Source organism: Sphaerodactylus townsendi, linkage group LG02 (assembly GCF_021028975.2).
Source record: "Sphaerodactylus townsendi isolate TG3544 linkage group LG02, MPM_Stown_v2.3, whole genome shotgun sequence".
Lineage (NCBI taxonomy): Eukaryota > Metazoa > Chordata > Lepidosauria > Squamata > Sphaerodactylidae > Sphaerodactylus > Sphaerodactylus townsendi.
In genome coordinates, this window is record NC_059426.1 from 17,249,856 (window position 1) to 17,265,004 (window position 15,149).

General features: G+C 47.0%; 1 protein-coding gene across 1 annotated transcript in view; it reads right to left on the minus strand.

Annotated features, from left to right (window-relative positions):
• NRP2 (neuropilin 2) overlaps positions 1-15,149 on the minus strand; it is a 254,183-nt gene that overhangs the window by 179,174 nt on the left and 59,860 nt on the right. The window contains exons 2-3 of the mRNA XM_048484452.1: positions 14,893-15,070; positions 3,244-3,436 (exon numbers count right to left, since the gene is read on the minus strand). Coding sequence (XP_048340409.1) covers positions 3,244-3,436; positions 14,893-15,070 — 371 coding nt within the window. The remainder of the gene's footprint in view (positions 1-3,243; positions 3,437-14,892; positions 15,071-15,149) is intronic.

Genomic DNA, 15,149 nt, shown 5'->3' on the forward strand with positions numbered 1-15,149 from the left:
GCATCAAGCGTACACGTCAACTTCTGAGGAGTGGTGAATGGAAGGAATCTTTAAAGGGGGGGGGGGAGATCTGGGGTTTGCCATTTTTTAAAAACACTAAATGGTTTGTTTAACTATTATCGTAGCCTGCCTTGAACCACAAGGAAAGGCAGAGGATGTTTTAATAAATAAAAACATAAATAATAGGTTGCAGTGGATGTACCGTTGTGCACATCCACATTTAGTTAGTAGTGATTTTTAGCTACAGCAAAGGGACACACCCTGAGCTGGTTAGCCCAGGTTAGCCTGATCACATTAGATCTCAGAAGCTAAGCAGGGTCAGCCCTGGTTGGTACTTGGATGGGCAACCTCCAAAGACTCATGACAGAGAGGCAGGCAATGGCAAACTATCTCCGGAGGTCTCTTGCCCTGACAACCCTATGGAGTCACCATGGGTCACCTGTAACTTGACGCACACAATCTCAGTTACAGCAGTGCTTGAATGCTGCCTGATCGTTACTCTGATACAAAAACCCGAGTCTGGTTATTGGGGGGAGGTTGACAGCTGTGACACAGAGTTCTGCATAATCTAAAAACTTGCAGATTTGTGCACAGAAAGAAGGTGCCATGAGCTGTGCTGGTCCAAAAGAAAAAAATTTTTAAACCCAGTTCTTTGGAACAATCTCAGCCCCACCAGCCTCACAAAGTGTCTGTTGTGGGGAGAGGAAGGGAAGGAGTTTGCAAGCAGTTTTGAGACTGCTTACGGCAGAGAAAAGCAGGGCATAAATCCAAACTACTCTTCTTCTTCCCATGAACAGACAGGAGTATAATGTCTGCAGAGAACTACAGGAAACAAACAAAATAATCAAACTAGGAGGTGACTCCTAGAATGTCTCAGATATCACCCATCAGGAAGGGATGACCATTCAGCATCCAAGGTGAAAAAAAAACACCCTTTCAGGAATAGCAACTTCTATGTAACTTGTGAACAATAGTTAGGATTGGGGGTAAAAACAACATACAAACATCTCTTGAAATCACGGAGGACAAACCACGGAAGTGTTGACACGCTTCAGGAGCACGGTTTCTATTTCTAGAAGCTTCATCGTTTCTAGAGATGAATCTGAATTGTCTTCCTAATCTTAACACATGAGATAATTATTCATCAAATTCCAAAACACTGACTAATTATCCACCAGTAATTGCTGCCTCGACTGCTCTTTGGACCCTTGCGGGTGGAAAGAAGACTGTTTGCGGCACTGCGTTGTTGTGTGGCAGGACACGGCCAAGGCTGACGGTTTGAAATGACAATCATCAACCGCTGTTTCGGTGAGTGAAGAGTCACGTCATAGCCCTATTTCACTGACTCCTCTTTTTAAACAACAACAAAAGTGTAGAAAAAGCCAGAAAGCCACATTACCTCAATAGGCATCTCTTCCTGTAGAACATTAGAATATATCATTATGTAAGAATACTCATTGTTGGAGGACCTTACATGTCTTCCTATAATGCTGTCGTTCTATGATAATTCTGCCTGCAAATATATATATATATATATATATACCAGCGTGCTGTAGTGGTTAAGAGCAGGTGCACTCTAATCTGGAGAACCAGGTTTGATTCCCCATTCTGCCACTGCATGCCCATTTCACTTCACAAAAACCACCCAGGAGTGTTGTAAATAAGCTCTAGGAATCACTGGAAACTCTACAATAAAAATAAATGTTTCTAGTGATTCCTTGAGCTATCCCACAGCAGTGGGAGCAGCAGTGGCATAGTGGTTAAGAGCAGGTGCATTCTAATCTGGAGGAACCAGGTTTGATTCCTCACTCTGCCGCCTGAGCTGTGGAGGCTTATCTGGGGAATTCAGATTAGCCTGTGAATTCCCACACACGCCAGCTGGGTGACCTTGGGCTAGTCATAGTCCTTCGGGGCTCTCTCAGTCCCACCTACCTCACAGGGTGTTTGTTGTGAGGGGGGAAGGGCAAGGAGATTGTAAACCCTTTTGAGTCTCCTGCAGGAGAGAAAGGGGGGATATAAATCCAAACTCCTCCTCCTCCTCCTTTTTCTCCTCCTCCTCTTCTTCCTCCATTTTTTTCCTCTGGAAGTGGCATAGCATCGCAGCCAACGTTGGTGGGTTTTCTTTTCTTCCTCGCCACCCCTTGGTGACGGTAGGCAGCAGAAGCTGGGGAGAGGGGACTGGCATTCCTAGCCGTCGGGTGCCCCTTCATCCCGTTGTGAGGGTACGTCCCAAGCGCCTCAGAAACCAGAGCTGGAACGGCGGCGTCACCCTCTCCCTTCTCCTCGGAGCTTGTTCTCTCAGACATGAAGGGAAGAAGGCGCCTGCTGCTCGCACCTTCCTTGTGTGTGAAATTGCAGAAGAAAATGGTGCAGATAAAGAAGTGGGCTTCCGGGCAAGCCAGAATTTGCAGTAATTGGAAGGAGTCAGATAGTCCAGGTTGATACTGTCCAAAAAGCCGCTATACTATTCCCTTGAGTGACAAAAAAAACACCCTTTGCCAAAGCAGACTGACAGTTATCAACTCTCAATTATACAAACCACACTCCTTTGAAATGCTGTGGCGTTGGTGAGTTTCCCCCCCCAAGATTTCTAAGGCCATTATAGAGCCTTTGTTGTTGTTTTTAATTTATCTATCTATCACATTTTCATCTTGACCTTTCTCCGAAATTGAAGGGAGGGGGCATTTCACCTCAGACTAGGGGTGCCCAGAGTGGTGCCAGAGGGAGATTTGACTTGCCATGTCATTGACTTGGAGATTTGATTGGCTGTGCAGATATTTTAAAGTGTCGCTTTGGCAGCAGCTGCTACCCACAGCACAAGAATTAACTCTTGTGTTGCTGAAGTCAAGCTGTGGTAATCATTTGGTGGCTGGCTCCGCCCAGAGGTGTAGCTCCAAGGGGGCGTGGAAGGTGCAACGCACCGGGCGCGCACCCCTGTGGGGGTGTGGTGAGGGCGTGGTGAGGGCGTGGCGGGGGCGTTCCGGGGCAGGGGCGGAGGACGCACCAGTGCACCGGGCACTTTCCCCCCCTTGCTACGCCTCTGGCTCCGCCTTCAGCGGCAGCCATTTTGTTGCTGCACTGTGCCATGTCAGAACTCCAAATGCGCCTACGTGCTCAAAAGTGCTGGGGATCTCTGCAGCCACCAAAGGGAAGTCCAGGGTTGCTGGGCAGAGGCAGGCAATGGCAAGCCCGCCCCCCCCCCACCCCGTCTGCCTCTTGCCTTTAAGACTGACCATAACTCACCTGCAACTGGACGGCGCTTTCCACCACCAACGGGCTTATTGTTATTCTCAGCATCTTCCCATCCTGGGCAAAACGACTCCCTTGCAAAATTAAATCATGCAGCTTTATCTTCAAGCAGAGACAATCCGGAGGATTATCGGAGGTAATGGATGGTACCCAGGAAAACTCTTGGCTCAAGCAGTTCGGCTCCACGCTTCGGCGGCAGGCAGAAAAATCACTCACGCCCCTCAACAGATGAACTCGTTTACTTGGAAGTGAGCCTCAAACGCAGGGAAATGTACATCCAAGCAACAATGAAGCGTAGGGCGATGGCCAAACGACCCCTGCTTCTCACTTGCCTTGTTAACCCCTTGCTGGGGTCACCGTAAGTTGGCGCCACTTTTACTGGACGGCACTTTTACTCACCCACAACCCTGAACTGTACACTTGGCTTAAATCTCACCTTCGATTTCTTCTGCCCATGTGTAAATCTAGGACAGCCATGCCACCCGACATAGGGACAAGATGTGGAGGAGTTTAGATTAAAAAGGAAGGCAGGAATCAAGATACTGCCTTCAGTCTCTTTTGCAGGGTGTACACATGCATCCATCTGTGGAAATAGGAGAGGATGTACCACTTCAGGTGGAGGAGGAGGAGGAGGATTTTGGATTTATATCCCATCTTTCTCTCCTGTGAGGAGACTCAAGGTGGCTTTCCCTTCCTCTCTCCACGACACCTTATGAGGTAAGTGGGGCTGAGAGAGTTCAGAAAGAACCGGGACTGGCCCAAGGGCACCCAGCAGGAATGTAGGAGTGTGGAAACACATCTGGTTCACCAGATAAGCCTCTGCCACTCAGGTGGAGGAGTGGGGAATCATTTTTTAAAATAATTTTTTATTGTATCATTTGAATATTCCATTTTATATTAATACTCTTCTTCATTCGTTTTCAAACAATACATTTTCCCCTTTCCCCCCTCCCCCCTGTATTTTCTTTACAGTTTTATCAAACAAACAGCAGTAAGTTCATTCTTTGTAATCTCTTCTCCCATATCTCCTCATTGACTCCAGCTTCTTTCTTCCAGTCCGCATATATTGTCCATATCTTCAAAATTTCGCTCTGTTTATCTTGCCACAGTTTATTTTTTGTTATTATTTCGAAAATGTCCAATGTCACTTGTTCTCAGATATATTCCAACCATTTCTGGATTGCCCTTTTTTTCTTTTCTTTCCAGCCTAAAGCTATTGTTGCATGTGCTGCTTTGATGGAGTGGGGAATCAAACCCGGTTCTCCTGTTTAGAATCCACCTGCTCTTAACCACTATACCATGCTGGCTTCCCCTATGAAAAAAAAACCCTCTTTGCAAAAAAATATATAACCATATTAGAGAAAAGATTTCAGCTGATCTGTTGGCAAGATGTGCCAGTTTCCCATCTACAGGGAATTAGGAATGTTGAAAAGCTCACAAATAAACACTCAGGAAGCCACCCTACAGGGAATCGGACCACCAGTCCATCGAGATCAGAACTGTCTATTCAGATTGGCAGCATTTTCCCAGGTCGAAGGTACCCCGGCTCTTTCATGTCACCTACTGCCTGGTCCTTTTCAACTGGAGATACCAGGGCTTAAGAACATAAGAACTAGCCTGCTGGATCAGACCAGAGTCCATCTAGTTCAGCACTCTGCTACTCGCAGTGGCCCACCAGGTGCCTTTGGGAGCTCACATGCAGGAGGTGAAAGCAATGGCCTTCTGCTGCTGCTGCTCCTGAGCACCTGGTCTGCTAAGGCATTTGCAATCTGAGATCAAGGAGGATCAAGATTGGTAGCCATAGATCGACTTCTCCTCCATAAATCTGCCCAAGCTCCTTTTAAAGCTATCCAGGTTAGCGGCCACCACCACCTCCTGTGGCAGCATATTCCAAACACCAATCACACGTTGCGTGAAGAAGTGTTTCCTTTTATTAGTCCTAATTCTTCCCCACAGCAGAATTAGGACCGCAGGCTTGAACCTGGGACCTTCGGGTGCAAAGCAGAAACTCTTCCACTGAGTCACTACCCCTCCCCAGTTCTTGACAATATAACCATCACCTGCCTTCTAAACTGATGCAACCCACTCAGCCATCTCAGGATTACGCCACAACATTTTACTTAGGGCTGCCGGTCATTGGCCAGCAAGCAGTGGGAGAGGGGGGAAGGCAGGGAAAAGGGGAAATGGTGTTGGGTCAATGCCACTGACAACAAATGACTGGAAGGAATGCCACTGCATCTGTGGGATTCTCTAGGATTCCTCCAAAACTCTGTGGTTTCTGGTCATTCATCAAAAGTGGTGCCATTCCATTGGCACATTTGTGCCCAATTTTGTACCTGCCAAATAGCGGGAGGCACACTAGGCAGGAAGGAGACCCAATGTCCCTTATTCTGCTGCATGTCAGAAGTAGCTGCTCTTAGATCACAGGTTTTCAATGCTGTTGAGCCACCAGGTAATTTCGGAATTGTTAGATTGTGTGGTGCACACCACCCAAAAATAACTATCATGGAAGATGGGGTAAATTACACTTCTGCCATAGGGTGCCAGCAAAAGAGATGCTGTTTGTTTTCGGTTTCCAAAGAAAGGAGAGGGTTTGCTCTCTGCACAGCCTCAGAGAACAGCTGCCGAACCCAGAAACATAGGAAAATTGCATGGCTGTAGCATGCCCATGTAGCACAAGCTTGGTGGTACATTGTTGGCTGTAGGGACCCACCCGAAACTCCTGGGGTTTTTTTGGCCTGGTTCCATTCAAAATCCTTTGGATTTCATCCCCAAGACTCAATAAATAAGAGAGATAAACAGGCATCATGGTGCCCGTGGACACTGCATTGGAGTTTGTTGCTACAGACAGACAGACAGGCAGGCAGGCAGGCAGGCAGGCAGGCAGGCAGGCAGGCAGGCAGGCAGGCAGGCAGGCAGGCAGGCAGGCAGGCAGGCAGGCAGGCAGGCAGGGCAGAAGAAGAAGAAGAAGAAGAAGAAGAAGAAGAAGAAGAAGAAGAAGAAGAAGAAGAAGAAGAAGAAGAAGAAGAAGAAGAAGAAGAAGAAGAAGAAGAAGAAGAAGAAGAGGAGGAGGAGGAGGAGGAGGAGGAGGAGGAGGAGGAGGAGGAGGAGGAGGAGGAGTTTGGATTTATATCCCCCCTTTCTCTCCTGTAGGAGACTCAAAGGGGCTTACAATCTCCTTGCCCTTCCCCCCTCACAACAAACACCCTGTGAGGTGGGTGGGGCTGAGAGAGCTCTGAAAAGCTGTGACTAGCCCAAGGTCAACCAGCTGGCGTGTGTAGGAGTGCACAGGCTAATCTGAATTCCTCAGATAAGCCTCCACAACTCAAGCGGCAGAGCTGGGAATCAAACCCGGTTCCTCCAGATCAGAGTGCACCTGCTCTTAGCCACTGCTCTTAGCCACTACGCCACTGCTGCTGATGGTTGAGAGGCCTAACAGCTAGGGCACTGGAGTCTGACAAAACACAAGGTCTGCATTCCAGAGTTGCCACCAGCATGCTGTCAAGAGACTTCACATGTGTTCATATTCTCCCAACTTAAAAAAAAGAACCTTTTAGGACGTGGAATGTCTCCTAATGTGCAGTTTTTCACACAATTTTAAGAACATAAGAACATAAGAACAAGCCAGCTGGATCAGACCAGAGTCCATCTAGTCCAGCTCTCTGCTACTCGCGGCGGCCCACCAGGTGCCTTGGGGAGCTCACGTGCAGGAGGTGAAAGCAATGGCCTTCTGCGGCTGTTGCTCCCAAGCACCTGGTCTGTTAAGGCATTTGCAATCTCAGATCAAAGAGGATCAAGATTGGTAGCCATAAATTGACTTCTCCTCCATAAATCTGTCCAAGCCCCTTTTAAAGCTATCCAGGTTAGTGGCCATCAGCCCCTCCTGTGGCAGCATATTCCAAACACCAATCACACGTTGCGTGAAGAAGTGTTTCCTTTTGTTAGTCCTAATTCTTCCCCCCAGCATTTTCAATGGATGCCCCCTGGTTCTAATTTTACATATAGGGGCCTCAAAACTCCCCTAGAATAATTAATCTGCAACCTCACAACACTGCAAAAAAAGAAAGAGAGAGAAAAACCTGTGTTTCAAATCAATGCTGATAATATACTCTGGAGGCAGATGATCTATTTTCCAGTATCTGGTCAGCAGTTTTACAGCATAATGCACGACATGTCTAATATGAGTTATATAACCGAAGCGCTTTTCAAAAGCCTCCCTCCAGTGAGGTAAAATGTGTTCAGTTCCACACCCGTGGGGATTTCTAAGCATCCCAATTCAACATCATCAACAAAAAAAAGGACTCCACGTTACCCTGCAAACATTCCCAATGATTTTGACTCTCTGACACAATTGCTGTTTCAGCCTGATTGCATGATATTTCTCTGCCCCCCAATCTAAACAGCCATCTCTGGGGGGGGGGGGGGGGGGGGGGAGAATCAAAGTCTGGGGGATTATGTGTCCTCTTTGACATGAGACCAGCAGAGGGGGCTCCAAGCTACCGATGCCAAACACTCTCTCTCACACACACATATGTGAGAGAACACCAGAGACAGGATGTCCACCGGATTACTCATAATTCAATTGAATGTCATGTTCAGTAAATGCTGACGGAGAAAACACGCTGGGCTAGTGATTATGGATCTTTCTCTGAAATGTCTTTGTTTGCAGAGGGAGCGCGACTTCCCCCACTGCAACATGGGAGGGGCGGGCCAACACACAACAGCCATAGGATAAAAAGCATGTTGAAATACCCGATGCGCCTTCTTCGGAATGAGGATTAGTCTGGCATCGAACAGCGAGTGGCAAATTTCGGCAACGTTAATTCAGACATTGGACGGGTGAGGAAGGGGAACACATGAGTTTCAAAAAAAGAAAAGAAACCTGAATCGGAAAGAGGCCAGGCAGTGGAAAAGGTGGGCCTCTGAACCCGGCAAATCTCACACCGATGAGATTTCAGAGCTGGATTTTTTCCAGCGCGGCCATAAAACGAGAAGGAGTGATTCCAAGAGGAGCTACGTGACCAAGTGGGAGCTTAGAGAAGGGTGGGAATGGGAAGAGTAAGTCACCCCCCGCATCACTCAACCCCAGGAAGGCCGGTTCAAGTCTCTCCAGAGATCAAAAATAAACCTTGGCACGGACAGGGGCAGCCGGGCTTTGCCCGACCTAACGTGACAGAATGGCAACCTTTTGAAAACAGCAGCATGCTCTTTTCAAACTAGATGCCGCTTCCCGGTTCAAATAGCAGATACCCAATCCCGCGGCATGGGGGGCTGGAGAACAGCGGTAGGAAAAAACGGCAGCTGCACTCACAGCGCCCGAGAGGGAGAAATGGCAAGCAGACGGGGGCTATTACAGTTATTTCCGAATAGTTTGGCACGCCTCTAATCAGAGCTCCTGTTCCCCTCTCCCCTCTTGCTCTTGGTTTACTGCTGTGTCATTGCTTCTGAAGGGCAGCCGCACAGACAATGGCTCAGCTTCTAACCTTCATTTCAGAAAAATGCCCATCCTGCAAGTATTAAGGGCCCTGGCTGTGCCTATCACAAACACACACAGGGTGCAATAACAGAAGGAAGCCAATTTCCTCGGGTTTTGAAGTGCTTTCCAAAACTGAGGAGCTTTCTTGGAGCTGAAACGAAGTCGTGGGGGCGAAAAGAGCCTTTGATTGTGCCAAATGATTCCTTTCATGGCAGGGGAGGGGAAAGGGGAACCTTTCCCCAAGGCAGATGGACAAAGCCAAAAAAACGAGAGGGAATTAACTACTTCAGTGAATGAGTGAATGCATACACCTCCGCACAACACTCGGGAACAAATGCAAATGGGAATTTAAATACTGCCCTTCATTTCAGCCCTGTTTCTTACGGTAATTAAAAAATAATAAAGATTTCAGTCTAGCCAATCCAACCTTTCTCCGAAGTTGGGCACTGAATTTATTCTCCAGTTTGGATTTTCTGGTAGGAATGGCTGCCTGTTCGTTTACTGTTCTCACCCTGAACCAAAATGCGTGTGTTTGCTTTTTAAAAGTTTGGCTACAACGTCTTTTGTTTCCTCTCAGCAATTACTACGGCTTCCTTCCTGAATTCATCGCAAAGGTGATTCTACCCAGTCAAGAACTGGACCTCAGGAAACCATGGAAGTTCAATCATTTAAAGCCCGGTAAATTGTAAAGCAGTTTTCACTAGAGCTGAACCAAACCGACTCCATATTTTCAGGAATCCTGCAAAAAGATCAGTCTTCTTCAGTGACTTTTTTTGTCAGTTGGCACTCCTTGTGAATTTTTTTCGCTTATTCATTTCCTTTCGTCCTCACTCTCAAGTGCCTTTGCTTACCCTCAGTGACATCATTATGTAGTGAAACCTGATTGGCTAGGTAGTACAAACCAATCAGAGGTGGTTGCATAATGATGTTACCAAGGGCAAATGAGAACACTTGAGAGTAAGGACAAAACTTAACATTTTTACAAGGAATGGCCTCCCCCACCCCCCCCAAAAAACCCACGCACGCACACTCAGGATTACTGAAAAATGTGGAGCAGTTTTGCACCAGGTCTAGCAAAAGCTGCACTGTCAACATCTGAAAGATGAGGATTTCTACATTTTAACAGAATGCAAATTACATGCAGCCGCATTACGGTCTTAATGCAGCAAGTCTAATTACATACATACAACACTGCAAGCAACATCAAGTGAGCTTTTTACAGCAATTTGCAATGTAGAACAACATGCTGCTGTTTGGCACAACTTTGCCGTTTGTTTTCAAAGCCACCCTGCATATGTGGATGCTGCACTTCTCAAGCAGAAGAGAAGAGTTTGGATTTATATCCCCCATTTCTCTCCTGTAAGGAGACTCAAAGGGGCTGACAATCTCCTTCCCCTTCCCCCACAACAAACTCCCTGTGAGGTGGGTGGGGCTGAGAGAGCTCCAAAGAACTGTGACTAGCCCAAGGTCACCCAGCTGACTTGTGCTGGAGTGCACAGGCTAATCTAGTTCCCCAGATAAGCCTCCCCAGCTGGTGGCAGAGCGGGGAAACAAACCCGGTTCTCCGGATTAGATCTGGAGATTTCAAGATCAGACTCAAAGTCTCTAAAATGGAACCATATCACATTCAATGAGGTTTTAAATGAGGTGAGTTCAGGTTGACTGTATTATGTGCGTGCTACGGGTTAAGCTGCTTCTGACCCAGGGTAACCCTATGGATGTCTTCCAAAACGTCCCCTCGTTAACAGCCTTGCTCAGGTCTTGCAAACTGAGGGTTGTGGCTTCCTTTATAGAGTCAACCTATCACATGTTGGGTCTTCCTCTTTTCCTGCTGCCTTCAACTTTTCCTAGCATTATTCTCTTTTCCGGTGACTCTTGCCTTCTCATAACGTTATCAAAGTACAACAGCTGCATTAACCACCAATAAATTATGTAGACATGTCTGAGTGGGCACCAGTTGCTACTATAATCACATTTGGTCCTCTCCTGACAAGAAGAAGAAGTAGAAGAAGTAGAAGTAGAAGTAGAAGAAGTAGAAGTAGAAGTAGAAGAAGTAGAAGTAGAAGAAGTAGAAGTAGAAGAAGAAGAAGTAGAAGTAGTAGTAGAAGAAGAAGAAGAAGAAGAAGAAGAAGAAGAAGAAGAAGAAGAAGAAGAAGAAGAAGAAGAAGAAGAAGAAGAAGAAGAAGAAGAAGAAGAGTTTGGATTTATATCCCCCCTTTCTCTCCTGCAGGAGACTCAAAGGGGCTTACAACCTCCTTGCCCTTCCCCGCCCCCCCCAACAAACACCCTGTGAGGTAGGTGGGGCTGAGAGAGCTCCGAGAAGCTGTGACTAGCCAAGGTCGCCCAGCTGGCGTGTGTGGGAGTGCACAGGCTAATCTGAATTCCCCAGATAAGCTTCCACAGCTCAGGCGGCAGAGCTGGGAATCAAACCCGGTTCCTCCAGATTAGATACACGAGCTCTTAACCTCCTATGCCACTGCTGCTCTCAAAGACAGACCAGACAATTAAAAACTCCCACCCAAATTTTCCCTTGCTACTTTCCTTGCTATAGTAATGACCTGTTGTTCCATTGGCTTTCCATTTTTACCCTTGTTTTTAAAAAATAGTTATATTTTGAAGCTGCGTATTTCCTGGAATCCTGGACTACAGCACACATTTTCCATGATTATTCTTGTAAAGTTATGGACATACTAATTCATAAACATATTACATGCTTATCCCCAATACTGTGATGGGGAGGCATATTATTAGAGCAGGTAGTACACCTGACTGTCCCATAAAGACTAAAACCTGTTGTGGGGGTGGGGGGGACATTTGCTGATCAGATATCAGAAATGAAACACACAAAATGGACTGATCATAGCGAACAGACTGATGCAGAGGTCAGGCTGACTTTATGGAGTAGGACACGAAGAAATGAGACCTAGGTTCCAATTATGTTTAGCCAATGTTGAAATAAAATGCGAGACGCAGGAGTAAGCAGGTCCTTATGCGTCCTGCTTTTGTGAATTCCAGTGGATTCCCCGCAATGGGAAAGGTTTATGCCAGTGGTGGTGAACTTTTGGCACTCCAGATGTTATGGACTACAATTCCCATCAGCCCCTGCCAGCATGGCCAATTAGCCATGCTGGCAGGGGCTGGTGGGAATTGTAGTCCATAACATCTGGAGTGCCAAAGGTTCGCCACCACTGGTTTATGCAGTTCCTGAAGCCTATCGCACCAAACCATGGCCACAAAACCATAATTGTGCTGTAGTTTCCAAACCAGGGTTTTCAATCAGTTGGCAAACCAAAGTCAGAAACTGCAGCTTTATTGATTGATTGAGTGTTTGATTGGTTGTTGGATTTATACCCCACCCTATATCTGAAGGGCTCTGTATAAGAGGGTTTCCAAACCACGGTGTTCTAACCATGGTTTGGCATGCTACCAAAATGGACAATCTAATCTGTGATCCGACAGCACACATGAATCTGGAACTATAGTTGGAAGTGCTTCACCCCGCCCATTTGAAATAAATAGGACAGAATGTGGAATGAGGTTCCGTTCTAGACATTCAAAAAAGCAGCGCAATTTAGACAGCCTCTCAGCTGGCCACAGACATTCAGACAGGGCTACAAGTCTCAAAGGACCACCTCAAGACGACTGGCACCAATGGAGCCAGTCAGGGAACCTGTCAGCTGCTGCATCCCGCCCCCCTTCGGAAAAACCCAGGATAGAATGTGCACAAAGGCTCAGTTCTAGACACTCAAGAAGGCTGCACATTTTAGACAGTCTCTCAGCTGGCCGTAGACATTCACCCAGGGCTATAAGACCCAAGGGACCACCTCATTAATTCCTGCTTTTAATGGTGCTCAGTGAAGCCGTTAATTATTTCTTACTAGCTGCTAATTGTTTTTCTTGGATATCCAGATCCCCGGTCTTGCAAACCACCAAGTGCAGCAGAATATGCCAGATTTGTGCCGGAAAAGAGGAAATGCCTTCTGCACAAGAGCATGCATTATGGCCCTAGATTCCAGGGGGAGCTACAAAGGAAGACAAGGTTCCTGGACCGTTAGTAAGGGTACCCCAGATGTACCTTGGGGGAGGAAGGACATTCCTCACACCTTCGTGACAAGCTACACCTGCCAAAAACAAAGAGCTCTGTCCATATCTGATCACTCTGCCAAAAGCAGGTTATTGGGGTGGCTGAAAGTTACAGGACTATATAGCAGAACTGAGGTCCAAGTCCATAACTGAAAGTAGTAGAAGCCGTGGTGTTTCTTTCAACAGTCACACCAGAATCCCCTTCAGCAAATAACGGGGTTGCCAATCTCCAGGTGCTAGCTGGAGATCTCCTGAGATTATTACAGATCTCCAGCCAATAAAGATCAGGTCACCTGGAGAAAATGGCTAGTTTGGAAGGCGGATTCTATGGCATTATACGTATAAAGCAGGGGTCTGCAACCTGCGGCTCTCCAGATGTTCATGGACTACAAATCCCATCAGCCCCTGCCAGCATGGCCAATTGGCCATGATTGAGTAGTTAGAACAAGCCGTGGTTTGGAAACCCTCTTATACAGAGCCCTTCAGGTATAGGGTGAGATATAAATCCAACAATCAATCAAACACTCAATCATGGCCAATTGGCCTTGCTGGCAGGGGCTGATGGGAATTGTAGTCCATGAACATTTGGAGAGTCGCAGGTTGCAGACCCCTGGTATAAAGCCATCGAATCTGCACTCTCCTGCTGTGGATATTGGAAGTACCTCGCCTCCCCAACCCACACCCTTCTCGAGGCTTTGTCCTGAAAAGGTTCAGGTATTTCCCAAACCAGAGCTGGCAAGCCTAGCAAATAATCATTGCCAACTGGAACTGCTATGCCTCCAGAGTCGCCAGAGTTAACCACTACTGAACATCAGAGGCGTATCAGGGGGGAAATGGCGCCCGGAGACAACTCCTTCTCTGGGTGCCCCCCAAACCCTGCCCACGGTCTCCATGCAGGCTGGCTTTTGCCCAAAAGCTGGTCTGCAGGGAGGCTGTGGGGGGGGGGGGGGGCTTGGTGGTGTGTGCCCAGGGACATGGGTGACCCCATGTCCCTATAGGCCGTATGCCTCTGCTGAACATTATCAGGAGCTAAAGACCTCCCATGGATTAGGTTCCTCATGGATCAGTCACAATTTCCTGGCTTCCTCTGTACTTCAAGGAGGGGGTCTACAGGGCTTTCCAGATAACAGGTTAAGCAGCTCATCATCCTCTTAACCTGGAAAACCAAGTGATGATGATTCCATCAGATCTTGGAAGCTACGCATGGTTGGTACCTGGAAGGGAGACCTCTATGGGAGATCCTGAAGAGGAAGGCAATGGCAAACCACCTCTGCTTCTCCCTTGCCTTGAAAACCCCTCACTGGGGTTACTGTAAGTCAGCTGTGATTTGACAGCATTTTACACACACATCTGATAACCGACAAGTCATCTGAGGAAACCAAAGAGGATAACGTGATTTTGTCAGACAGTGGAAACTAAACAGAGTCAGTTCTCGTTTGTACTTGGTTGGGAGACCACCAAGGAAATCTAGGGAAGCAACGACAAACCACCTAAGGCAGGCAATTACAAACTACCTAAGTTGTGTGTGACTTGACAGCAATATTTAATTTCCTGGCCACTAGGCCGGAAAGAGTGGGGTATTAAATTTTTTAAAATGAGATTTAGAAACAAATAATAAAAACATGGCTGCTTCTCTGCATGAGTCACACAGAGTTACTTCCACGCACATTTGACAACTTGAACCCCACACTAAGGTAAACTCCTGGTAATCTACATCTTATTGCAAAGCAGAACACAATTCCAGGTTGGACCGCTCTACTGGAAATAACTGCTAGAATGTGCATTTATGGGAAAAGGGGTATGATAGAACAAAGGCTTATAGACATCTGTGGTTTTTCAACTATGTTCCAAATGCAATATATACACCTATTATACGCAACTTTGCAGAACAGGGTAATCAAATTGCAAAATTTCTCCTTTCCCACTCATTCACTCACACTCCCTCCCATCTGTCTGGTTCTCAGCATCAGTTTTTATGGTGCTGCTACATTCCTTGCCCAGTGAGATTAAGGGTAGCAAAAGTCCTGGAATAAGAGAAGGTAATTATTGGGGGGGGGGGGGCGGCAGCAAAGGAGAGCTCTTACTTGCAATCGTGTTTCTCGATTTCAAAGTGAGGGTTGAAGTTGAGGATAATCTTCTGGCTGGGTTCTGGAGCGTAGATGATCCACTCGCAGTTTTGATGGGAGGGGTAGTCCTGCGGGTAGCCAGGTGAAGTAATGTAGCCAGCATCTTTGGAATTCAAATGGCCCCCGCACGATGGAGCTATAAAAGGAACACAAAAAAACCCAAGAGCCTTGAAATAAAAACAGCGGCTGAAATCAGTTAGGAACTTCAAATGCAT